Source organism: Trichophyton rubrum, assembly GCF_000151425.1.
Source record: "Trichophyton rubrum CBS 118892 genomic scaffold supercont2.3, whole genome shotgun sequence".
NCBI lineage: Eukaryota > Fungi > Ascomycota > Eurotiomycetes > Onygenales > Arthrodermataceae > Trichophyton > Trichophyton rubrum.
The window spans coordinates 2,096,036-2,120,651 of NW_003456426.1; the positions used below are offsets into that span (position 1 = coordinate 2,096,036).

The 24,616-nt window shown below is 48.2% G+C and overlaps 12 protein-coding genes across 18 annotated transcripts; 6 read left to right on the forward strand and 6 right to left on the reverse strand.

The window, feature by feature from the left end:
• Positions 1-126: 126 nt before the first annotated feature.
• Positions 127-2,228, reverse strand: TERG_03523 (uncharacterized protein; the record flags this gene model as incomplete). The annotated part of the gene is made up of 7 exons (XM_047748106.1): positions 127-882; positions 937-1,002; positions 1,064-1,470; positions 1,532-1,816; positions 1,872-2,010; positions 2,082-2,126; positions 2,183-2,228. The coding sequence occupies 7 exons, from the start codon at positions 2,226-2,228 to the stop codon at positions 593-595; spliced, it is 1,278 nt and encodes a 425-aa protein (XP_047604080.1). The 3' UTR covers positions 127-592.
• A 578-nt stretch (positions 2,229-2,806) lies between these two features.
• On the forward strand, positions 2,807-3,887 carry TERG_03524 (uncharacterized protein). The gene is made up of 2 exons (XM_003236433.2): positions 2,807-3,216; positions 3,409-3,887. Exons 1-2 carry the CDS (start codon positions 3,171-3,173, stop codon positions 3,834-3,836), a joined length of 474 nt encoding a protein of 157 aa, XP_003236481.1. The 5' UTR covers positions 2,807-3,170; the 3' UTR covers positions 3,837-3,887.
• A 244-nt stretch (positions 3,888-4,131) lies between these two features.
• Positions 4,132-5,816, forward strand: TERG_03525 (uncharacterized protein; the record flags this gene model as incomplete). Of its 2 annotated transcripts, XM_003236434.2 has the most annotated exons (3): positions 4,534-4,672; positions 4,739-5,307; positions 5,387-5,816. In XM_003236434.2, exons 1-3 carry the CDS (start codon positions 4,616-4,618, stop codon positions 5,814-5,816), a joined length of 1,056 nt encoding a protein of 351 aa, XP_003236482.1. In that variant the 5' UTR covers positions 4,534-4,615. The 2 variants fall into 2 exon arrangements, with proteins under 2 accessions (XP_047605965.1, XP_003236482.1); XM_047749586.1 differs by having other exon boundaries at positions 4,132-5,307.
• Positions 5,817-5,862: 46 nt separating this feature from the next.
• Positions 5,863-9,145, reverse strand: TERG_03526 (uncharacterized protein). The gene is made up of 2 exons (XM_003236435.2): positions 7,772-9,145; positions 5,863-7,709 (listed from the first exon to the last, which is right to left on the reverse strand). The coding sequence occupies exons 1-2, from the start codon at positions 8,469-8,471 to the stop codon at positions 6,289-6,291; spliced, it is 2,121 nt and encodes a 706-aa protein (XP_003236483.1). The 5' UTR covers positions 8,472-9,145; the 3' UTR covers positions 5,863-6,288.
• Positions 9,146-9,497: 352 nt separating this feature from the next.
• Positions 9,498-12,395, reverse strand: TERG_03528 (cytochrome c). 6 transcript variants are annotated; one of them, XM_003236437.2, is made up of 5 exons: positions 12,006-12,395; positions 11,471-11,502; positions 11,254-11,412; positions 11,107-11,201; positions 9,498-11,052 (listed from the first exon to the last, which is right to left on the reverse strand). In XM_003236437.2, the coding sequence occupies exons 1-5, from the start codon at positions 12,034-12,036 to the stop codon at positions 11,028-11,030; spliced, it is 342 nt and encodes a 113-aa protein (XP_003236485.1). In that variant the 5' UTR covers positions 12,037-12,395; the 3' UTR covers positions 9,498-11,027. The 6 variants fall into 6 exon arrangements, with proteins under 6 accessions (XP_003236485.1, XP_047605969.1, XP_047605967.1 ...); XM_047749590.1 differs by having other exon boundaries at positions 11,107-11,412; XM_047749588.1 differs by having other exon boundaries at positions 11,254-11,502.
• A 494-nt stretch (positions 12,396-12,889) lies between these two features.
• Positions 12,890-13,710, forward strand: TERG_03529 (uncharacterized protein; the record flags this gene model as incomplete). Its single annotated transcript, XM_003236438.1, has 2 exons — positions 12,890-13,264; positions 13,321-13,710. 2 exons carry the CDS (start codon positions 12,890-12,892, stop codon positions 13,708-13,710), a joined length of 765 nt encoding a protein of 254 aa, XP_003236486.1.
• Positions 13,711-14,052: 342 nt separating this feature from the next.
• Positions 14,053-15,247, reverse strand: TERG_03530 (uncharacterized protein; the record flags this gene model as incomplete). The annotated part of the gene is made up of 2 exons (XM_003236439.1): positions 14,053-14,661; positions 14,717-15,247. The coding sequence occupies 2 exons, from the start codon at positions 15,245-15,247 to the stop codon at positions 14,053-14,055; spliced, it is 1,140 nt and encodes a 379-aa protein (XP_003236487.1).
• Positions 15,248-15,762: 515 nt separating this feature from the next.
• TERG_03531 (uncharacterized protein) lies at positions 15,763-16,683 on the reverse strand (the record flags this gene model as incomplete). The annotated part of the gene is made up of 4 exons (XM_047748108.1): positions 15,763-16,050; positions 16,122-16,280; positions 16,342-16,451; positions 16,677-16,683. 4 exons carry the CDS (start codon positions 16,681-16,683, stop codon positions 15,763-15,765), a joined length of 564 nt encoding a protein of 187 aa, XP_047604082.1.
• Positions 16,684-18,033: 1,350 nt separating this feature from the next.
• Positions 18,034-18,829, forward strand: TERG_03532 (uncharacterized protein; the record flags this gene model as incomplete). Its single annotated transcript, XM_003236441.1, has 2 exons — positions 18,034-18,225; positions 18,278-18,829. The coding sequence occupies 2 exons, from the start codon at positions 18,034-18,036 to the stop codon at positions 18,827-18,829; spliced, it is 744 nt and encodes a 247-aa protein (XP_003236489.1).
• Positions 18,830-19,194: 365 nt separating this feature from the next.
• Positions 19,195-19,896, forward strand: TERG_03533 (uncharacterized protein; the record flags this gene model as incomplete). The annotated part of the gene is made up of 1 exon (XM_003236442.1): positions 19,195-19,896. The coding sequence occupies one exon, from the start codon at positions 19,195-19,197 to the stop codon at positions 19,894-19,896; it is 702 nt and encodes a 233-aa protein (XP_003236490.1).
• A 1,862-nt stretch (positions 19,897-21,758) lies between these two features.
• TERG_08784 (uncharacterized protein) lies at positions 21,759-22,121 on the reverse strand (the record flags this gene model as incomplete). The annotated part of the gene is made up of 3 exons (XM_003236444.1): positions 21,759-21,935; positions 21,989-22,001; positions 22,060-22,121. 3 exons carry the CDS (start codon positions 22,119-22,121, stop codon positions 21,759-21,761), a joined length of 252 nt encoding a protein of 83 aa, XP_003236492.1.
• A 1,513-nt stretch (positions 22,122-23,634) lies between these two features.
• Positions 23,635-24,550, forward strand: TERG_03535 (uncharacterized protein; the record flags this gene model as incomplete). Its single annotated transcript, XM_003236445.1, has 2 exons — positions 23,635-23,797; positions 23,865-24,550. 2 exons carry the CDS (start codon positions 23,635-23,637, stop codon positions 24,548-24,550), a joined length of 849 nt encoding a protein of 282 aa, XP_003236493.1.
• Between the last annotated feature and the right edge of the window lie 66 nt (positions 24,551-24,616).

Sequence of the window (24,616 nt, forward strand, 5' to 3'; positions counted from 1 at the left end):
CCTTGAGGTCAACGGGAACGATGCCTCGGAGCTCGACACCCCATGATGCGAGACGGGACCAGAATGTAGATATGTAGCTTTGTACCGTTAGAGGTGCTGGGGCCGATGACTCGGTGGGTGGTGCTGGGTGTTTTTCGATGTACCCGGGTGCGAAGGCCGTCCCGCCGGGAGATGGCTGTCTGCCTGGATGTGCCATTAATAAACTATACAAGGCCGAAATACCAACACCTCCAAGCAGACAGATGTATTGAATGATGAGATATTATCCAGAGGAATAAGATAAAAATGTCAAGAAAAAGGCGAAACTGATTGCTTTGCCGAAGCTTGACTCACGTGCCGGCGGCTGCGCTTAAAAATTGCCCCGCTCGCGGCTAACACTAACTATTTATAGATCGTCGGCTATGTAACAATCGAGATCCAAGTCGAAGTTGTATGCAAAGGAAAATGGCGTAGTGTCAGCTCTGGAACATGACGACGGCTGAGTTCTTGACTACCTCTGGGCCCAACGTAGCAGCAAGCTCAGCAACGATACCTTTGATAGCCTGTGGGTTCTTGACGCTCGACGTTTCCCACCCAACGAGGTCCTGTACCGTTAGTATGAGACTTGGACGTAAAGAGGAGAAGAGAATTGATAACGTACTATCATCTCAACGAGCATGCCGCGAATGAGTAGATTCCAATGGTCAAGGTCGACGGTAGACTTTAGCTGCTCCACTGTCAAGACGCCTGGCATGTGCAGATCAAATAACGACATGGCGTCTTCATCCGGTATATCCTCGTAGACATCAGGTACTTGCTGGCCTGAAGTTGAGAAATAGCGTTGGTTGTCTAGTTTTGGGGCAAATACGTCATCTAGAGAGTGCCATTCGAACGTCTCAGGGTCTATGATGGATAATAGTTAGGTTAGGCGTGATAATAGGGTAGGAGAGGACGAACCCTGTATGTACTGTGGTCTGAAAGTGCCTTTGTACCGCATCTTAGGACATGAATGGATATAATATCCTGATTCTCTTAGCATATATAAAATCATTGAGATTTAAGTTGAAAAAAGAGTAAACGATACCCATGTAGTAATGCTGGAAATGCATCTCTTGCGTCAACGCGATCTCTCTCATGGCACTTATCTTGCCCAGCTCAAACTTTTCGTACTCGGGGTCATAGCTATCAAGGTCAGCATATAAACCATGGCTAGAGGCAGGCCAAAACGTACAAGATATACACCGAACTGACGGAGTGAGGGAGCAAGTCCAGCACCGCCACGGCAACCAGCTTCCATCAAGACGATAGCATTGATGGTACGATCCCAGCTTCCGCTCAACTGTAGTGGTGCTTCCGTCTTCCTGGGTAACGGTATGTTTGACTGTCTTCTGTTTGATGCCGGAGCACAAGAAACGCTTGAAATCCGAGTGTTTCCAGCGCGACTCGTGCTCTTTATGTATGGTGGTCTGATACCTCAGGAACAGCTCGAACCTACCACGCGTTAACCGAACGCCATTCCCAGGCACAGAAAAGGTAAAAACCGGCAACCTACTTGGCTACTGAAAACGAGTCTGATTCGAGGTTGATTTCAAACTTGTGCGCTGGCTCGATGGTCCTCTTGGTAAGCGGGTTGACAGGCCTGGGCAGGGAAGGGTACTCCATCTCATGCACCCGCTGGCCGAGATCAAATGTCTGATTATGTCTTTTTTTCTCTTGCCTTGATCGAGGACACAGACGTGCTGCTGCATGGGCGTACTCTGCACCCAGGACGAACGCCGTCCATCTATTCAGCGCCCTTCTCTGGTCTCGGCGGGGTTTATATTGGCTCGGATCAAGCCTGGTCACTGTCAGTATGCATAGGTTTATAATAGGAGGAAAGCAAAGAGAACTACCTTATGGTGTAATGAGGGCAGCAGGAGCGGGCGAGGTTGGGCTTGTAGTAGAGAGATCCGGACCTGCGCCATCCGCGGTCCATGAGGGCCTCGTACTCCTCGACGCGGACGGCAGTGGAGGATGCGTAGTAACTTGCGCCTTTCCAGTCAGCATGCACCGCTTCATCAGAGGTATCTCAGGGTATAAGAAGTGAATAAGAGGCAACTGACTGCCTTCTGCCTTTTTGCAGTATCCGCAAGTGTTTCTCTGGTAGCCTATTTGACTAGAGGTCAGCGTAACCAACTTGTAAGCGAGCGGGTGGTCTGCCTACCCATGGGCGAGAAGTAGGACATCTCCGTCATCTTGAGGTCTGCCATGCTGTCTTCTATCTTGTATTATTATTTATTATACTATGCTATTTTACTCTCTATCTTCTTCCTCTCCTCTTTCTATCTCGCCGTCGCTTTTCTTTTATTTACTTCGACGTCGCGGAACAGTCACGTGACTACATATCTTACTAAGCAGTTAAAGTAGGAGAAAAAGAAAAAGACGAAAGAAAACAGAAAGAAAAGAAAGACAGCAGAGTAAAAGAAGAAGAAGAAGAAGAGAAGAGAAAGGGTCAAGAGGCAAAGAGTCAGTCTCCAGATGTCATGTCATGTCATGTCAGGCCTTGGTGGATGTGACAGGGCGCCGGGGAAGCCCATCAGAGAGGAAGAAAAAGCAACGAAAAAAAAAAAAAAAAAAAGGACAAGAAAAACCACCCGAGAGAGACGCCATCCCTGAGAGCATCCCTGAGGGCATCCCTAGCATCCCGTCCAGAGTTGAGCCCATCCGCCCGTCTGGCACCGTCTTCGCCTCGCCTCCTCCGTCCGCCGCCCTCGCCTTCGTCTCCCGGCGGTGAAAGCGAGCAGGGAAGATGCAGGCCAGCTCCAGGGGGGCCCAGCAGGAGCCCAGCAGGAGCCCAGCAGGGAGGCCCAGCAAGGGACAGACAAGCTAGATAGATAAGTAGAGGACGCGAGCTGTGGCCAGTAAGAAGACATCGTAAATCGATCTCTCCGCCGTCGTTTCTTCTTCTCCTCCTGCAGCCTGTCTGTCCGTCTCTCGCTGCTGTCGCTGCTGTCGCCGTCGCCGTCGCTGGCCTGCTGGCTCTTCCTATTACGTAGTTGACTGCGCTAGTCCCTATTCTGGCTTTACCTCTGCTTCGACCTCTGCCTCTTCTCCTCCTCGACTCCTCCGCCGCTCTGCTACTTTCTCTACGCTGCTTCTTCTACCGCTCCCAACTGCTCCTCCAACGCCCGCCGTTCCCTCCTGTCTCTGCCATGGCGACTCGCACGATGGAAGCCCGAACTGGCCGGACAAACCAGCGTAAGAAGCTCCCAGCCCGGGGTTCGCGCACGTGTTCCCTCGTCTCTACTCTAGAGCAAAGCCTGCCGCCGCTACTCAGAGATATCAGAGGGGAAGATATCAAAGAGATATCAGAGAGAGAGAGAGAGAGAGAGAGAGAGAGAGAAAGGACATCGAGAACACCGCTGACAGCTTCTTCTTCTTCTTCTCCAGGCTACTCTCCCGCCGGCGAACGCCTCGTCGCAGGCGTCGTCCCCCTCTCCCCAGACAAGTCCAAGGTCCTGCTCATCCAATCCGCCCGCCCCGGCGCCTGGGTGCTCCCCAAGGGCGGCTGGGAACTCGACGAGCCCTCCGCCCAGGTAGCCGCCGTCCGCGAGGCCTGGGAAGAAGCCGGCGTCGTCTGCACCGTCACCTCCGACCTGGGCAAGATTCCCGACATGCGCAGTGCCACCCAGATATCAGCCAAGGCGCCCCGGGTACTCTACCAGTTCTTCGAGGTGCGCGTCGACCGCGAGGAGAGCCAGTGGCCCGAGATGCACAAGCGGAAGAGGCAGTGGGTGACCTACTCGCAGGCTGCGGCGGCCCTGGTCGCCCGGCCGGAGCTGCTCGATGCCCTCAACCGGAGCTCCATCAAGCGGTGACTCTTGAACAAGAACCGCTGACACATCCGGCCGTGACGATGACTCGATATTGTTTCGTTTCTCTTCCTTCTTCTTCTTCTTCTTCTTCTTCTCCTCCTCCTCCGCTTCCCTTTCCCCCGCATTTACTTTTACTACATATCTTTAGATCTCTTTTGGATATTATTCTTTTTTTAATCTTTTTACTTTTTTGCTTCACCCTCTTTTCTTTTTCTGCCTTTTCTTTTAACCGCCTTATCCTCCTCCCTGCATCATTGGCATCGTTTTTTGACAAAAAAGCATTGGTTACGAGTTTCGGTCTTTACTTGCATAGCATTACTTGCCCTGATTTTTTTTTTTTGCTTCTTTTGGTTATGGTCTGGTGATAGAGATAGAAAACAGTTGATACCGAAAAGCATAGAATGGGACGGCGTTTCTCTCTTCTTCACCTCCTTAATCCTATAGCTCCTATAACTCCTAATACTGCGTCTTCTACTGCTGGTCTTTTTGCTTCCCTGCACTTTGGTCGCTCAGTGTCGGGAATTTTTTTTGGTAGTCGGATAAATATTGTTACTTCCGGCTGACTAATAAATAAATATACTTATTAAGCAAAAGATGAATAAGTAATTAGGATGACTAAGTTTACTTACTAAGCAGAGCTCGAACTCGTCAAATTAACGACTCCGTCAATTATCATCACCAACGGCACTTGCAGCTACTTCACTCTACTCGACGACATCTACAGCTTGATACACCTCGATACTACGCTTAATACCACCCTTAATACTACTGATCCATCCACCATGGACTATGACGCCATGGACATAGAGCCCCAAGGGCCCCAAGTCACCGTCCGCGAAGTGAGCTTATATTCTATACCCAACCCATAGACAATAAGCCCCCTCCCTCTAACATCTTTCCCCCAGGCAGAGCCGTACCGAGTCGACTTCCGCCTCAGCTCCGTCGACCTCGCCTTCGCCAACTCCTTCCGTCGCACCATCCTCGCCGAAATCCCCACCGTCGCAATAGACGTCGTCGAGATAGAAGTAAACACCTCCGTCCTGCCCGACGAATTCATCTCCCATCGTCTCGGCCTGATACCCCTCTGCTCGAAAAACTGCGACACAGACATGCTGTATTCGCGAGACTGCGACTGCGAAGCCGGCTGTGCGCGGTGCGTCATCAACCTCTCGCTACATGCCAAATGCACCACGGAGGAAATCATGAAAGTGTATGCCAGGGATCTGGTTGTTGTAGGCGACCGCGCAAACGAGTGGGTTGGCAATCCCGTGGTTACGGATCCGGAGGGGAAAGGACCGATTATATGTAAGCTTCGAAGAGGGCAGGAGGTCAAGTTCAATTGTATTGTGAAGAAGGGTATTGCAAAGGAACATGCCAAGTGGGCGCCGACGGCGGCGGTTGGGTTCGAGTATGATCCGCATAATAACCTGCGTCATGTGGATTATTGGTTTGAAGAGGACCCAGTTAAGGAATGGTAAGTTTCTGCTTCGGACATGAAGCCGGTTGTCAGACCTCGTTCTTTTCTGAGATCAGTGTATTAACCTGCTGTGTAGGCCATTATCTGCGAACGCAGGATGGGAAACAGCCCAGCCCAAGGACCTCCCGTTCAACTACGACGCTACCCCCAACACATTCTACATCGATATAGAAAGTATAGGAAACCTCGAACCCGACGCAGTGGTGCAGCAAGGTATCATCATGATGCAGCGGAAGCTAGCTGAGATCATTTCCGGCTTGACGGGTTCCGATGGACAGGGCGGCATGGTTAACGGTGGAGTCGATCAGGACGGTGCTGGCGCCAGGAGTCCGGATGCATATGAGCCGCCAGAAGGTATCGATGGCGGGTTCACAGCCTACGGGGGTGCGAATGGAGCTGGCCCTGGTGCTGGGCCGGGTGCGGGTGGGAGTGGGAGCGTCTGGGGCGGGGCAGGTGGTGCGACGCCGTACGGTGCGACGCCTTATGGTCAGGGATACGGCTTTTAATTGCTTGCTTTACTTTGCTTACATTTACATTTACCTTTTACTTTTACTTGATGGGTGCTCTTGGTGTTCGGGCGTGGGGGTTGGTTGGGGAAACGCTGTGTTATAAGATAAAAGCGAAGGCATATTCATTTGGCTATTTATTTTCTTTTTGTTTAATTTATGTTCAACCCAGGTAGAGGCTGAGGGAAGATGTAACTAGGTAGTTAAAAATGCTATGCTATGAAAAGTATGTCCTATACATGAAGTAATGGAAGATGACGAAGATAGATATCAAAATAATATAAGGAAAAAAAAAAAATCAAACAATCTATGCCCCGTGTTAGTATACATCTATTCCAGCATGAACAGTTACTCACCTTGTATTCCTCCCTAACATGCTTATCAAAAACGCCGTGGCAGTCCGTCCAGGGGTCGACCATCCCATGCAAGATATCAGAGTATCACAAATAGAGACAATAAAGGACTTTTTCTCTCACTTCTCTTCCATGCCCTCGATATCAGCCTTCTCCCCTTCGCCCTCTCCCTCTAAATCTCCATCAACCAACGCATTCCCTCCAACCCGTCGGCCAGCCCCATAAACCATCTCCATCAACTTGGCTTTCTGCTTATCCCTGACTTCCTTAAGGTAATCGTGCGCTCCATCTAGCCCCTTTATCTGTCCATGGATAATCATCTCCATCGCATTCTCTCCGCCAACCGCATCTTCACCTGAGCCTCCGACACCGCCGCCATGTGCGGAGGTGGTACTTATCCCCACCAACGGACCAAGCGTCATGCCCATTGAACTATTGCCGCCCCTGAGAAGGGGGCTCACAAGCTTGCGCCGGAGGGCTTCGAGGTTTGCTTTCAGCGCGAGGAGTCTGCCTCGATGGTCCATGAGTAGATGCTTGTTTGCGACTGTCCGTTGGCGCACGGAGGAAAGCAGGCGTCGGTTTTTCTCATATTTGCGTAGTGCCATTGCATTAGAGCCCAAGACACGAGTCCATAGGGATGAAAGCAGTTCTCCCTCGGCGCGCTCTTGGGCGTTGGATTCTCGAACAACAGTGCGCTGCAGGTTGAGGAATTGTCTGTCTATGGACTCGAAGAGGGTGAAGAGAGAGGTGGAGTGGGTTAGTTCGTTGTTTATGCTTTCTTCAAGCACCGAGAGCAGCTCGGTGAAGGCGTGGGTTAGTGTCAGCTGGGTGCGCTGTGAGCGGGTGCGGCCGAATAGCGCCGTTATCAATGAGCCTAGACGTGTGGGAATGGGTGCAACGGGCATGTCGGCCATTGTTTCGTTGCTGAGTCCGTTGCTTGCATTAGCCGATAGGCCGGTTGGTAGTGTCTCAAGCACACCCAGACGTGACAGCATGTTGTGGAAATTATCGAAGAATATCGACGATAGGGTATTGGGTGGTTGAGATGAGAGGGCTTCGAGCTCTCTTCGTGCCCATTCCATCACTATTAGAATGGAATCAATGTCTGCGTCGACATTGGCGAAGAACCGCGTGAGCTCCAGTGAGAGCGAGTTCAACGATTGAGACAGCTCATCTAGTTCTCTCACTATGATCGGGGCACTTGTCATGTTTGTTCCCCGTACGGACTCAGCCAGGTCCCATACTGCAACCCCGGTCTCCTGCAACGTCCCAATCTGCTGCACGCCATTCTCTGAATAATATATTAGTGGCTCAAACGACCTTGTGAAGCTGGATAACTTGACAATGTCCGGCACAGGTGGTAGCGGCGGCGGCAAAAATAATGCCCGCATGAATGTAAGTGATATCAGCGCAACCACCACGGACAGTAATGTCGACGATCTGGTCTGTGTCATCGAATCGAACTTTGCTCCCATGTAGTTGAAGAATGCGACAAATGGTTCGCGATGTTGGACTTCAGCGCGGACTGCAAATCGGATATCTAGACGGTCAATAAGTCATGGTTCCAAGTAAATTCTGGGTAAAAAAGGCAAGCCATCTTACAATTCGTAATCGACTCGGACTCTTTCTCTGGTTTGCAGTCAGAGACTGCCTTGAACTCGTGTTTATCACCTTTGTTCCTCTCGTCCGCTTCTGTAATTGAAGTTGCCGTCGCCTTTGGGGCTTCTGTTCTGCTTTCTGGAGACGGACTTGGAGAACGACCTTTGACGGGTGAATCTGTTCCCTGGGGTAGTGGTATGGTAGCTGGTATTATTAGTTCACTTGTCTCTTCCTTCAGGGTCACTGTTGCCGTGGTCGTTGATGTCGGCTTCTCAGGCGCATCCTCATACTGAGGACTGACTTCCCTGGACCGTGTCCCAGGGCTGTGTGGTTGCAAATGCTCTGGTTTGAAGTCGGGCTGGTTACGCATGTACGGCTGCTGTCTGTACCATGCTGCGCCAGCCATCATTGCTGGATGATACCCTAGAGCTGAATGCTGTTTGGGCGTATGATAATCTGGCCTGGTGAACGTGGCCCGTAGACCAGGCGGAGACCATGGACTGCTTGACCGAGAGATGTTCCCATCTTGCTCAGATGGAGAAGCTTCTGAAATACCCGAGCGAAAGCCAGAATGTTGCGACGGAAGACCGAAGAACGGTGACCGGTGCGCGTACTGTTCTTCAAAGTCTTCTAGCGAGGCATCGAGGGACGGATGGTCATCAAAGACGTTGTCCAGATCATGTATGGGATCCGTTGCCATCATGGCAGCGACGTCTCCCTCTCTTTGTTACTTCAGCTATGCGCTGGCCGTGTGGTTCTTTTGCGCGGCGGGGGGAAGTGCTTCGTTTCACCTGGACCCGGTAGAGGCCTTAGAGATGACTGTCCTGCTGCCAATGCTGGGTTGATCGGGTACGACGTTTTGTATGCCCGTCGATATATCGATGTCTCTCGATATCTCTTTTTCTAGAGTCAGATTGACGTTTGCGACTATGCTCACAAGGTATCTTCCTCCCTTACCCTTGGATGGAAAAGCAGAAACAACGTAGAGACGCAAAAGATGTTGCGACAACCTTGCGTAGTTATCGATAAGAAGAAAGCGACTGCTGCCTTGCGTAGGCCAGAAAATGAGAAAGATAAAGGGTCGTATCTCAGACCGTTCACTGTTGAAGATGCGATCGGTGCGATGCGATGCGCTGTCCGTTGTGTAAGAAACACGGTTCAGATGAATCCAGAGCAGAGGATCAAATTCAAACTGGGCAATTATACATTCAGATATACTCAGAGGGACTGTCTCTGGAACATTCATTCATGAGACCTGAGGTCTTATTCTTGAGTCTTTTCAGTTCTTCGTATTTGGTTTTCAAACAGGCGCGATATCGATAGCCGCCGCCGGTATTCACCAGTTCAGCCTGGATCGTCAGTCTGCTTAGTTCAGTAGTTATGGCTCGTGTATTTATTATTTAAAATCGGCAGCACTTCTTCCTCTCTTAACGGTAGAATATAACGCTCTGCAGCTGTTCAAGAGGTGAGGCCGAAGTAGTTGAGAGTTGCGGCCGAAGTCGAAGTCGAGGCCGGACAACCCAGGAACTTGCGTCACGTTATCATGAACTGCGAGAGATCCCCGCCCTTCTCGTCTCTGCAGAAGCTCGAGAATCATCGCTGGCCCTCTCCGGACTCGCAACTGGCCCGGGTCTTACAGGGTGTCTCCGCCGGGCGCATGGTTGGCTGGAGATGCAGCCAACTGACCTGCACTCTCAGCCAGTAATCGGGCCTGGTGGCGGTGGCTGGTCCAATTATGCGACGGGAAGCCGTGTTTCATCTGCTATGCCTGTATCTTAAGATGTTACTTATTGGCCAGGATACTGATGCTCTTGATGCTTCTTCGTAGTCGTTGCGGGCGAGCCCTTGCACCGTCAAGCTCATCGCTAGTTCTCATATCAAGTTCCCCGCGGGATGCCACTCCTGTACCCCCTCTCCCCCAGTTGTTGTCCCAAGGATAGCCTTTAAGGTCTTCGTGTAAGAAATGCCCGCTGCTCTCTAGCTCGAGATCGTCGTCTAGTCGTTGGAACCGTGAGAGAGCATGAGGGGAGCCATTTTCTGATATCCACACCCAGCACCGCTAGAGCCATGTACAAGTATCATATGACCTCTCCTTTAGACCAAGTCTGAGCTGGCTATCCTCCACAGTCTAGCGGCAAAAAACCGGGAGTCGTTGATGCGTCAGCATCCCGGTTGACCGGTAGGATAAGACTTTCGTCGAGATTCTGTCAAATAATGCCCGCTATCAACTTGGCTTTCGCAGTAGTGAGCATACCCAGGCTGGACGTATGCAGTAAGGTCGATAAAGAAGCGACGATGATCTTTCTGTTCGACGGGTATAGGACCTTTATCTATCATCTCATCTCAGGTCTGTTGATATTCTTGGGCCTCGACTGCTAGGGTAGCTCTCCCTCCACAATTTACGCTGATACCCAGATCGTCTTTCTCTTGGCCGTCTCCATCTCAGCATCCCGAGGAAGAGACATATGTGCCTCACATTAACATCTTGGAGTCTTGTCCGATATCACAGGCGTCTTCCATGGTCTGGGGTTGTTGGTTGATGTGGGAGTTGAAAGACTGTGGTTGAAATAACCTTAAAATACTCTAATGCCATCACCATCCAATCTCAGCTGTGGGTACGGCATACAACCTGCATCCTCAAGCAAGCAAGGCTCCGGGTAGGACCCATTGCTTTAAATCATTGGCTTGCTAGAGATAATTAGTAGAGAATGGTCAACCGTTGCATGCATACAGACATTGAAGTTCTATGGGTAGGAGTTCTTTCTATTCAATAAACCTATGGCCATTCTGCCATTAGATTGTATGGTACCGTTGATTTAGGATGAAATTAGAATGCACTGATTGATAATGGATTGAGAGCGGAGACTGTATAGTAAGGTGACTCTCGAGTACCAGAAGACACGACATCAAAGGAGACATGTTACAAGTTGGTAGCAGAGAACAGGAGTCAGAGAAACAAGAAGATTCCCTTGATCTATCAGAGGTACAGTACTATGAAACAACATAAAAAAATAAAAACACAAGACGAAGATAAAGGAGTAAGATCTAAGTGGAAAGAAAATGATCTTTTGGTATTATTGGTACATGCCACCTTCTATTTTTTCCCTGGGTCCTCGTAATTCGTCCATTCCGTTAATGTGTAGATAAAGGTGTGAGGAATGGTGGAGAAACAGTGGAATATTAGGCGGAGATTGTATACGAAAGAGTTAGATGGTACAGGTGGGTTGGTGTGTCATAGAGAGATGCCGGGTCGAGATATTTATTTGGTATTCTCCTTGAGGAAACTGTGTGATTGTTAGATGCATAACCATGAAAAGAATGGGGCGGAGTGAGCATACGTGATGAGATCATTGCGGTCCTTGGCCTTCTTGAGACCACCGAAGGCCATCTTGGTACCGGGAATGTACTTCTTTGGGTTCTCGAGGTACTCGAACTATGAAACGGTTAGGACACCGCTTGCTGATTTAAAGGCGATGTAAACTTACGAGGGATTGTTCGTCCCAGGTGACGCCCTTCTCCTTGTTGGCATCAGTGTAGGAGAAACCCTCGACCTGACCGGACTTGCGTCCGAAGAGGCCGGAAAGGTTAGGGCCGACTTTGTTGGCGCCGCCATTTTCTAGGGTGTGGCAGGAAGCACAACGGGTCTGGAGATATTTTAGCTGGGGAAGAGTAAAAGCAAAAGTTGAGCTGCTTTTTACTGACCTTGAAGAGACCGGCACCCTTGGAGGCATCACCTGGAAGACGGGCAAGTTCGTTAGCTTTATCCAATTCTTTCAACAGTCCCTGTTGTTTCTGCTGCTCTCTGCGCTTTTCATCTTCAACAAGGCTATCAATGACTGACAGGGCCCAGATAGAGCATGTTGCACACATGATGAGCGTTACAAGCAGCAGCAGATAACAGATAGTATGTAAGAGAGCAAGAAAGACAGTGCAGCTTTGAGAAAAATAGCAAGATGCCAAGTAGCTGTTGATAAGCCTGCCATCTTACTGACTTCGATACCAGTAGGACAGAGGGATATGACAGGGCTCATGGGACTTTTGTAAACTAGCCCTTGCCTTATCCTTCACTCTAGAGCTACAGCAGCAGCAAACAAGCAGAGTGAAGTAACGGCCAGGCCATTATGTCCATCCCAATTATCCCTATCGCTATCCGACATCTCCTCTATTGATCTCCAAGCTGCACCGAGCTCTCTCTGCTGTCCTTTTTGCTTAGAGCCGGCTCAATCCAACAACTTACCAGGAGAAAAAGAATCAGCACCCTTGGCCATTGTGTCAGAGTATGTGTGCGAGACGGAAACGAAGGATCGGTATAGTCTAAAAGACGTCGATTGAGGGTATATAGAGTCGTTTGTTTGATAAATGCAGCGGATTAATGGAAGGAAGAAAAGTTGAATTCGAAGCAAAAAGGTTGAAAAGAGTGAAAAAAGTTTTTATTTCTTGACGTAGAAAAAGAAAAAGCACGTGTTTTGGCTTGATGACGGAGGAGCGCGGGTTTAGGAAGACGCTGATTGGTTGATATGGGAGAATAGCCAATCAGAGAACAGTATTAGTCACGGCCTTGGCAGTTACCGGGAAAAGCCGGAGAGACCCGGGCCAAAATATCCTTCACGTGACTGAATAGACCTGCCCGAGCAAGGGAGCAGCAGTAAGGAGGCGACGGTGCTGTATATTAAAGGAGCCGCTAGATGACAATACGGACGGAGAGCGAAGAGATATACTTGGTGATAAATACAGTATTATAATAATGGTATGGCTGAGAAGAGAGAAGAAGAAGCGAGGTAGCTATGCCGGGAGGAAGCGCAACTAGGTTGATGATATTCTAAGTACTTTCCCAGCAACTATTAAATTGCTATCAGCAGAGTTTAGTCAAACAATAGGAGTACGGAGTAGACCATCAGTCTTGAACTGTTTTCGAGAATCCATCTACTGATAGTCGCTTCAACTGCTGTCTCGACATCAAATGATCAACCAATCATATTAAAGAGAGCCTCAAAAGCCAAACCATATCACGTGATATAGAAATCTCAACTTTCATGACAGTGACGAGATAGAGAAGAAGTGCACTGGGATAGAAGATAGAATCTCTTCAAACTAGCAGTGGTGAGTAAAGGAGGCGGCAAAATGGCTGCTTCATCAGGTATACCGTCCTTTCTCCTCCCGCGAGGAGGCCTCTCCCAATCCTCACTACAATATCTCCGAATCACTCCACGAAGGACGCTCCTCCGTCATGCCAACTTCTCGTCTTCCTCAGCCTCTCATGCTGCTCCTACAAAGCCCAGGGTGCTCGAGAAGCCAGACAAATTTCGCCCTCCATCTCACCCAGCCCGCCGAGTGGTCAATCCCAACAAGACACCCAGGAACTACCCCGGTCCTCCTCCAACCGCAAAGGAGATAGAAGATCGCAAGACGAAGAGATACCCCAACATGTTCCCTCCGGAGGGTACAGTGCTATTCAAGTTTCTAACCAACAAGGGCATTCATGTCTGGATATCGATGGTAAGCATTGGCGTGAATCTATCAAGTCACGTTAAAATCCTAACAGTGTTGAACAGAGCGTCCTTTTCTCCCTTGCATATTTCACTTGGTCGACGAACTTTAAACGCACATCTCCATACGCACATCTACTACCAGGCTGGTCTCAGCTATTCTCGAGCCCAATGAGTACTATATCTCAATTCTTTACAGTTATGAAGATGCACGCCGAGCATACTACGGTGATATCAAAGGAGAAGCGGAAGAGGATTTCAGATGATATTGATAAACGCAAGGAGTACCGTATTGCCCATGGGCTGGAGGAAGATGATAGGGTGAAGGCGGACGATGCCCATGTCGCTGAAGGGGTTGAGAATGCTGTGGTAGAGGGCGCGGATAACGTCCAGAGCGTGAGTTCAGATGGTACTGCGCCAATGAGAAAGCCAAAGAGATGGTTGGGCATTTGGTGAGAAATTAAAGTACTTTACCTTGTTAATTTGTAGACGGGGGGATACTTGAATTTCCCTAATGTATACTATGTGACGATAAACATTTTTGGAGGATTACATTCCGTTGATTTGTCTGTAGGATGTCATATATCTACTCTCACTTGATACCCAGTGCAGGGACTTTCTGTGATCGTATAACATCTATCGGATGGTTGCTGTTTTCCATCGGACCCTTGTAAATTTTCTCGCAGGTTGTTGGCATCGGGCTTAGCAAAAGCCTCTGGCAACCGTTATGTGGTCGGCGTGTTCGAACAATTGCCTTGTTCAGGAATAATAGTTATATCCACTTTCTCACACTCCATCTCAGTCGACATCCACCATCTCCAGTCCCTCCATGACCTCATCACCCACGCCGCCAGGTTGAAGAACCAACTTGGCAATCCTCGAAACAACTTCCCTCTTCACTCCACCGCGGCGAGGAGTCCAAACCCCCTCAATCTCAGTACTAGTGGAAACGTTGCTAGTGTCCGCAGTCATGAGTCCTATCGTAGCTGCATTAATGGCATCCGACACTCCAGGATGTGTCATACGGGCTGGTGGATCAATAGTTCGGATAGCAAGTAGTTTTAAGCCTCCAGGCCCTGACATCTGCTTGTTCTCGTCTCGAGCAACAGAGACACAGAAGACAGAGTCAGCAACAGCAATTTCCTCTCTACTTGGATCAAATATCACATTTTGCCCAACGGAAATAACTAGAAGAGATATTGGCGGGCGGAATATATGCTGTGTAGGAGAGGTTTTAGAGATTTTACGAGGGTATAAATATTCAGCTGCGTCCCAATCATCGTCAAACATTGGGTCTTCTTCGTCTTTTGATATTAGTCGTGGGAGCTTGGTAGATAGTAGTGCAAGGTGTGTCGTTAGAGATAGCAACGGTAGAGGATATGATAGCGGCGGGGAAAGTAGTAATATCTGAGCACATTAGTAGGCCGCGTAGCTCGCAATATGCTTGTGACAAGGAACTCACGTCAATGTAAATTCTCCAATGCCAGCCCTTGTTGATAACCAGCCTCTCCTTCAAGCTAACTGATCCCGCTAATGATCCCGATCCAGACTGTATGAGGCCTTCCCTCATCATCTCTGCCAAAAATACGGGTAACGGGTCATCATCTCTCAAGCCTGGAATCTCAATGGACATCTCAACCCATGAGCCGGATCCCGACACTTTTATCTTCCCTCCACTTGACTCTTTATCTTCATCTTCGTCCTCGTGCTCCTGCGTCGCGCTCTGCTCCAGTGTGCTCACAAACACCGTCTTCTCTACCTCCGCTTTAACTCCCACAATTGCTTGTGTTCCGTCGGCAAATCCTATGCGCGCGCTGCCATTCGCATTCGGTACTATGTTTGTTTCTGCTGTTAACGGCCGAAATTGTGTTGCTGAGCGGCCATCTGGTCGAATTGGGTTTTTGGGATACGAGAGTGAGGTGTGAAGGTAGGATAACTCTGCTGGTGAAAAGTTTGAGACTTGGAGCGTAGAACTTGGTGGTGCGGGGGCCATCTCCACAGTATCTTGACTTATTACTGATATCCCGCTTAGCAGAGCCCCAAGTCTGGTAGAAGGATGAGTGTATTGAGGAGTATCAATAGAAGCGCGGAGTTAGATGAATGAATCTAAAATATTCGTTATTTGATAGAGCCGCACTGGCTTTGGAAAATAGATAAACGCGTAATGTCTATTATTCAGCAAATCCGGCGCTACTCCACCAATTGCGAGTAACTAAAGAGCTTGTGAGGGTTGGCTACTTTGATCCCCTCTCACAATCACCTCTCCTACGTTATTTGTAAGGCCTAACCCTTGCCCCTATAGTACTAGGCCGAAGATGAGAGATTAGCTCATGCAGGCTGTTCAATAGAAGCGAAAGCAAAGAGAAAGAAGGTAAAATGAATGTTATAGTTAATTTGATACAATCAAATGGACATCAAATCAAGTTGACGAACTATTTTAACTAATAGAAAGAGAAAGAACTTAAGGAGAGACTATATAAACTAATAGGTACTTATACCTATCGGATATCAGCGTGCATTGTAAGTGCTGCCAGCTCCGCGCAAGAGAGTGATGCGTTCAGCTTCCGATAAAAAGATGATCGATGGCTCTTCTGCAGTGAGGACAATGGGCCCCCTGCCCAGAAGCATCTCAGCAAGAGCATCAGCATCTGCGGCATCTACCGTTCTTTTTTCAATCGTAGCGCGCAGCCCAGAGCTATTGATTTTCAAGGCTAGTAGGTCCTCGGGAGTTGCGTGCGGAAGATCGGGCAGCCTGTCCTGGCCGAGGCGCAGGGCTCCAGAAGGCAAAAAGGGGAACTTTATTCGGATGTTAGAAGAGCTTGAATAACGATTAAAGGAGGTTGCAGCAATATTAGGGCTAAACTTACCTGCCATGATGGTGGAAAGTCTACCTGAATATTCTTTCCCTCAGGGTGCCTCCACAAAAAGTACTGTGACTGCTGGGTAAAGGGGGTTCCTGGGACACCGAGCAGCTTCTGCTTCACAATTTGCGGCGCTCCAGGGATAGAGGTCAGTAAATCAACGTCCTATAACAAACATCTTAGAGTGAGAGATCTTAGCAATATAAACATATAATTATCTTCTCACCGCCGTTCGCCGTCCCTTAGGAAGATGTTTCCAGACACTCAGGTCGCCGATAACAATCGTATATGTGTTAGAAAATTCCGGGAACTTCTCTTGTAGTTCTTTGATCGTAGCTCGGGAGTAAAAAATAAAAAAAAACAACAACAAGTAAACATTGTAGAACAAGATTCTGAGGTCTATAATCTCCTTTAGATGAGCGTCGGAGCTGGGTTGAGTAGAGTGACGAGAAAGGGTGTAGGATGTAGCCAAACAGTAGAAAGGTTAGCCTCCGTTACTCTGAGGTGTGAACAATTGGATATTTCCTCGAACATTTGAAGTGTCTACTACCATATATATACCTTTCATGATAAGTTGGGGCAGAGCTAGAAATCTTCCCAGATCTACCTCGTTGTCCTTAACAAGAGATTTGTGTCCAATCGGTTGAGCCAAAGAGTGACCCCCACACTAATAACAGCATGTCGAAGCTCTATGTTCACACCGTGCCATCATCTTGCCGTCCCCCAAGCCATCGTTGAGTGACTGTTCGAAAATCCCTGGACTGCGACTTATATCGGCTTACGATAACAGCTTAAAGCTTGCCTAAATTGTGATTGAGGCTTCATACTTGAGGTCTGCACTCCTTCAGAGCAACTATGTGCAGAGTAACCATTTGATACATACAATTCAACACCATATATGTTGGTATACTCTTGAACCGAAGAACTACCAGCCTGAGAAGCTCAATGGTGGTATCAGATCGTATTTCCATGCAGCGGTCAGCCCGGGCTTTCGGGGAGTGGCAAGACACTCCTATTTGTTTGAATGCTAGGCTAGATGTCGAAAGTGGCCAAATTAGGCTATGGTTAGCGAAGAGTAAAAGTTCCCAGTTTCGTATGCATACTCCTAAAGAGTGAGTGCAAAGAAACCAGCTTATTTAGCTGAAGGACTCTTTCGACCATCGAAGGCCTTACAATAGAAAGTCAGTATAGGGGAGAACCTGGTGACAGTTGCTCTCATGTAGCGAAAACATGGGCACATTGAAGTAACATCTTACTGCAGGAGTTAGCTATACGCGTTAACGAGTTAAAGAGCTGTGGCCGTCAACAGGGGTAAAAACTAATAACAAGTGTCAGGCACAGGAAACCAAAGAACTTAAACGCCCTAGACTAGAAGCGATAATTGGCAAATGAGAGCAGGGGTATAATATGAAGGAGGGGGGAAGAAGAGGTGACTGTGGGAGAGACTGACAGGAATAGATAGTCTCAAGGAAGAACAGGCTTATAGCGAGAACTTGAGCCCCTTAGGACCTCAGGGCCTGGAAGTCTGGCTAGTTGTAGTAGCAACCAGCAGCCATGCCCAAAGGACGCGTACTCATTATTATTTTTAATTTTTAATTTTTTTAATTTTTTTTTTTTTTTTTTTCAAAAAATTAGAAAAAAGAGGAGAGTCCTACTTGTTAATGCATGACATTAAAGAGAAATGACATACGGCTGCTCCCGGGCCCACCAGCTTGAGTCCTCCAGTTGTATGATCTCAAGGGTTCCTCACACGATGGACCAACAATTCCTTGTCTAAACGTGGAACTATAACACTAGTTAACGCCATCAAGTTAGCTAGTTATAAAAACACCAATAAGCTCCTTTTCACTACTTACTGTTATCACCACGCTCATCCAGAGCCTTCGCTTAAATCACCGATGCTCTACAAGCCGTCGCCATGGATATTCAGATACTCTCTGACTTGCACCTGGAATCTCCCTCGGCTTATAATCTCTTCTCCGCCCCACCGAAAGCCCCCTATCTCGCTCTGCTAGGCGACATAGGCAATGTCCGCGACAAGGGGTTCTTCACCATCGAAACCCAACTTTGGTGGTTCCAGACTGTTTTCTTCCTGATGGGGAATCATGAAGTATAACTTTAACTGGGAAGAGTCAAGGAAACAGATTACCATCTTTTGGCAGAAGGTCAGCCAGCGAAATGATGAAGGGCTCGGAACATTCGTTTTCTTAGATCGGACAAGATACGATGTAACCGCTGATATTACAGTCCTGGGGTGCACGCTATACTCGCATATTCTTGTCCAGCAAGAGACAGCTCTGGGTATAGGACTGAAACACTTCTTTCGAATTGACAACTGGTCGGTGCCGGGTCACAACATCGCTCATGCTGGTGATCAGGCATGGCTGAATGAACAAGTTACATCCATCATGTCCTCGGAGCCTGGAAAGAAAATTGTCATTTTCACCCATTATGGGCCCCTTTCTGCCGATGTGAGAGCCACTAGTCCTATGCATATAGGTGGTCCTATTAGTGGGGGGTTTGCAACGGGTTTGACAGCTGAGGAGTGTTGGAAGAGCCCCAATGTATGTCTTTGGGCCTTTGGACACACGCATTTCAACTGTGACTTTACACTTGAGGTAGAGGGGTCTAAGAGCAGGATCTTAACCAATCAGCGCGGGTATTACTTTAAACAAGCACCAGGCTTCGATGTCGGAATGGTGGCCAGGGTTTAGTTGGGAGTTGTGCTATTCGAATTGGAACAGTATTCTCGGGTATTTGGCATTGCGAAGGCTCTAAAGGGCAATTGGTAACGTAACAGTATTGTTAAATCTATACCCTTATGGATTGACATATAGCCCTTTGGATTGATACTCAGGAGAATATAATTTTTATATGAGGTCGCTTGTTGTCCTCAGATTAAACAATTTGAGTTTTTGCTTAGGTCCATCTTTTTGAACTCTAAATTCACGTGAATCATTAGTCATCATACACTAGTTACGTCATAGCTTTCTCAGCACTTGTCCAGGCAGGCGCACGAAACGAAAAACGAAGATCAACACCAGACTTGCTACTAAACGGCGAGGTACAACCAACAACAATGTCTTCCCCTAGGACGGTACCACTATCAACGCATCTCCATTACCTATCCCAGTGTCTAGAATTAGCGTCCCAGTCGCCCCCTAAACCAACCAACTTCCGTGTAGGGGCCATCCTGCTTCTTCGTCAATATCCCACCAGCGATACCGCGGAGCTCAAGGAAACAATACTGTCAACAGGGTACACTCTGGAGCTACGCGGAAACACTCACGCAGAACAGTGCTGTTTTGCAAAGCTCGCCTCCCATTATGGTGTAGCTGAGGAGGATCTTGGAGAAATTCTAGAAAAGCAGCGAGGCAGAGAAGACAGCGAGGCTCAGATAGAGCTATACGTTACCATGGAGCCATGTGCAAAAAGACTTTCCGGTAACAAGCCTTGTGTGGACCGTATCATCGAAACAAGGAAAGATGGGAAAAACGGTATCGACAGGGTATATTTCGGCGTGAAGGAGCCAGGAACCTTCGTTGGCCAGTCACAAGGCTGTAAGAAGCTCGATGAGGCTGGTGTTCAGTGGAACCTTATCGAGGGGATGGAAAATCACATATTAGAGATTGCAATGGCCGGACACGAAAAGCAGGAGAAACATAGCTCAAGGGTAGATGAAGCAGATCAGACTGTCTTGGTTGATAGAGCTGAGGAAGAGGCACGGAGGGGAGAGCCAATCCCAAGGAATCCGAAGAAGAGAATGATGGAGGGAGGATAGACCAGTCTTTTGCGTTCAGTTTGAAATGTGTTAATTATTAATCTTCCGTGCTTTTTACAACATAATGAGGACCGCCACTGTCAGGACCGGTATAGATAATAACCCTGCGAATTTGCTTTTAAACATTGCGGTTCCACCATTTCTTACGCTCACGTTGAAGTTGTTCGAATTGTGGTTTTCTGCCCGCGAGCTGCCACTGACGCCTACACCCGAATTCCCACTTCCATTGGCTTGGTTCGACTCTGAAGTTGAGCCCGACTGGGACGGCATAGGTGTCTGGATCGGAGGCGAAGGGCCTCTCATCCATGGTGGATCACAGTTTGTATCTGGAGGACAGCAGGCTGGAGCACCTCCTCTTTGATGGTAGCAGATAGACGGAGCAGGGCAGTCGACTTTCTCATAATCCGATTGATTGCATGTCGGGTCCCTCGTGGGTGTTTGTGGATAATATCTATTCCCGCTTATAGATACATCTCGATCAGACAGTGGTCGAGTGGCGTTGGGATAAGGAAATGTTGCTGAGAGGCTTGCATGAAGCAGAATTAAGGCGAACCAAGCTTGAAGGAGCGCCATGGCATAAGTGGAGCAATGGAAGAGGTATCGGTGGGTAGAAGAATAAGACAGGGAAATAGCCCAACTTAAAAACTGAGCATACCATATTTCCAGGCTGCTTCGGAGTAACGATTAATATGTCGGGGCAAACAAGTTCTCTCAGACATCAGATTTGGTATACAGGCAAATAAAACAGACATGATGCTCTGGGGTAGCGCCCTACTTATGCAGATTGGCATAGATAGGTGGCTAGCTTATAATATAGCATACTGAGTGACAGTTATGTTTGAAGCAAACATGTCTGATGTGGATATGATGCTGCATGCCAACTCTCAGACGATGGTCTTTTGTTTGCCAGGCATAGAGTATTGGACAATGCCGGCTGAACACATATTCCAGTTTGCTCTGGCGGCCATCTCATGGTCTCTGACTCCGTACCTCGCCTTGTATTCTTCGTTTTCTTTGAAAGTCGAAAAATGTTGGGATCGTTGCTCCGTCGCCACCTCCCGTTCCATCTCGCTTAGCACTAGACGACAAGTTCCGCTTTCTCGCCTTTTCTTGACTTTATATAGTATTGGCGCTGCGATGTTCTTTCGTTGGCCCGCTGGAGCTCGCCCGACAAACACGTGATCGACATCTAGCCCCGCCCAGCGTCCGTGCTCAGAATTAGGTTAGCTTATATAAGCAGAATTACCGCTCCTTGTGGGGAACGCCAAGCCCACTTGATAACTTCCGGCGACTACGGAGTACGACGGAGTATTTCGATATTTCGATCTATGCAGATACTAGGCCAACAGGCCACAAAGCAAGCTCCTACGTACGTTTACAATGTGTGATTCATTTGTTGCCTCGCTGACATGGCGGACTTCGCAGACACATCTGGTTTGCCGCTCCGGGAGTGTTACGATGGGTGCCTCCTCTCATTTCACGCACTGACTAGCTGCCGACCAAAATGATCAAACTCGGCCAGCTGCTTACATCCAAAGGTATGATTTCCACAACATTTTGCTTCTGGGGTCTTCTTTGCGCATCTGCTCTCTCCAATCAATTGACTTGCGGCCATATATCTCGTATTTACAAAATTCTGGTGGTACCTGCTTCACTCCAGCTAATCAAGTTTTTGTGCGAGGCAATCCTTGACAGCAAGTCAGCATAGAAGCACTCGTAAATCATCCGTTGATCTTGATCGTCCTCCACAAAGCCCAGATATCCCATCCGATTGAATCTTGGTCAAGGATTGTATGTGTTCTCATCGCAAAAATCTCACGCTGGCGCTCGCAATGCTTCTCACCCCAGTTTGGATCTGTTCATCAGTCCCATTCAGGAAGGGTGAAATGAAGTCCGGCATTGGCTTGCGGGACCCTTTGGGTAATTGAGTCTAGGTCCGTGGCTTGAATAATGCACAGGGCTGCACCAGGAACGGGGATATCTGGGCGAATGTGATCAAGTATAACTGCATATGACTCGTCCATGAGCTCTTCAAAAACCTAGAAGATAAGTGGGCAGAGAATCAACGGGTACATGTATGCGTATAACATACCTTCGGGGGTATTCTACGATACAAAGGCAGGATACTTTATGCAACAGGTAGCGACTTTATCGTCAATTTACCCATAATCTTGCTGATTCTCCAGCCGCCTCTTCTCGCTTATCTTCCTTGCTCTCGCTGGCATCGTCAAAATGTAAGAGGGTGTTATATTGATAACTATAAGAAGCACCAGGTTAGTCACTTCATACTGAGCAGAGGAATATTGATTTATAAGGGTGTGGGCGGCGTCAATGGTGACATCGTAGGGGTGCCCCCAGACTACCGTTCATAATTCTTTGATCCGATACATGGTAACTAACGAATTGTTCCAGCCTCAATCCTTTCCTTTAGATATCTCAGTCTCAGGTATCATAGTTAGATGACTCACCCATTCGAACCATAACAGGTACTAGTCAGTCAGTATTTATGGGCGATGTCGACGCTGCCTCCCCCTCTCCTCTCGTCCTGCGTCCTCTCACTCTCTTTTCGCCTCTTCTGGCGGGCCCTTGGGCTGCGGCGGAGTTGGGACAACACAGGACCTCAAGGTTCTCCCCTTTGATGCCATGACCTATGAGGGCATTAGGGTCTCCTATCAATCTGTCCATTCAGTGGCATTTCCAAGGACTCCGCCCGGGTCTTATCTCTGTGTCAGCTATCTTGACTATGGTGGAGAATGTAATGAAAGGATGAGAAATACATACGGCTGCTCCCTTCCGTGGTTGTTTTTCGTATATGATATACGGTCGCCGGGCCTTCTAAACCGCGCAGGCGGATCCTCATATATAGCCATACCTTACCGCTTGGGTATATGGCCAGTCGCCTCTTTCTGCCGTCTATCCGCCCCACAGCTGGCATCTAGATTTGTGGTTTGGCTCGAAAGTACTGTACCTTCTCACGTACTCTTGGATGTTTCCCGCTATCTCCGCAACACTCTCGGGGTCATCTGTCTTGAAGCGTTTGGCCGTGATTAGGGATGAATAGATTTATAGTTTGAGCTGTGTTGGTTGAGAGAGATGTAATTATCCGTGTAAGTTGTTCTTCAGTCCTTGAAAGGAAAACTGCAATGTATGTGTTGATTTTGCATTCGCTGCAACTGTTGCATTCATCATTTTCACTGCCTTCACTTTGTTTTGCCGCCAAGGCTATCCGGCCCCCCGGTCACTTTGACAGAGCATCTGGTAACTGGAGATGATGCAGCTGTGTCTTCCTGTGCCATAATGGCACAAGGTGCAAAATACGTATGCACGGAGGGTATAGTCCCAGGCGATGATTCTTGATTCTTGGTGCAAGGTCATTGATCTGACGGGCCATTCGTCCGCACGATGACCATCCATACCAGCCGCATGGTCACTATATGGTATATGTGGCACCCAACGTGGCTTACTTTTTTCTGTAGTGCTTGAAATGCGTGTATAAATTTTGATATACAGTCAACGTGTATCCAGAAAGGGTTTATGTTCGTTCAGTGGTGTGGTGTGATGGTCGTGGAAGCGCGTAAGATGACTAACTAGATTAACTAGTTAGTTAAGCGCCAGACGCGAACTTAAAACCCTAACACTTCAATCAAAATATGATAAGCATTAACACTGAAGCGCTACATTTAGTTATATACGGAATTTTAACAGTACTACGCCATATCACGTCGCGATAATGGCCAAATGGCGCATGGCGTCAAAAATAATCCCAAGAAAGAGCTTATACCCCCTGACGGCCTCACGTTCTATCCAGCCTACTGCTATAAAGCATCGCCGACGCACTTCGCATGGGTGAAGCTGAGCGCCGTAAATGTCCATCATCTGACACGTCGCAGCGGATACGAAGGTATTTTAAACACAAGTACACGGTACAATAAAAGCTATGAGTGTAAATGGCTAACACCTCTCCATAGGACAAAATATATACTTCTACAAAAACCACCCTATCCAGTTTATCTGTCTGGCGGGTGTGATCGTCTCTCGTGAAGAGCATATTCGAAGAACAATATTGACACTAGACGACAGTTCAGGGTCAAATATTGAAATAGTATGCTCAAAAAAACAAGTTGAATTGCCGGACTCCCAGCCAGTTAAAGCTGAGACTGGTGCAGCAGTAGCAGCTGCAGGCACAACACGAGTCCCCGAATACATCACATCTACCACCAAAGAGGCGTTGGACATCAAGTCTCTTGTTCCTGGCGTAATAGCTAAGTTTAAAGGAACAGTGATAACGTTCCGCAATATAAGACAGCTCCATCTAGAGCGTTTTGTGCTTCTACCTGATATGGCTGGGGAGATGCGGTTCTGGGAAGAACGGACGCGGGTCTTGGTTGACGTACTTGCCGTGCCGTGGTATTTGACCCCAGAGCAGGTAGAGCAATTGAGGATTGAAGGGGTAGGGCTGGAGGAAAAGAAGAGGAAAAGGTCCAAAGCTAAAGAGCAAGAAAAGGAAAGAAGGGAAAGGAAAAAAGCGGAGAGGGAAGTGAAGGACTATGAGCGAATTGTCAGGAGGTATCAGAGGGAAGAAGAGGTGAGGAGGAAGTATGCTGAGAGTAGCAGGGAGGTTAGTGCCCGGTTTAAGAAAGGTGGGAAAAGATGAACAACTCTTCAATTTATTTTATTTTTTGTCGAAACTATGGAATTACACTAGAAAAGAAATACCCAA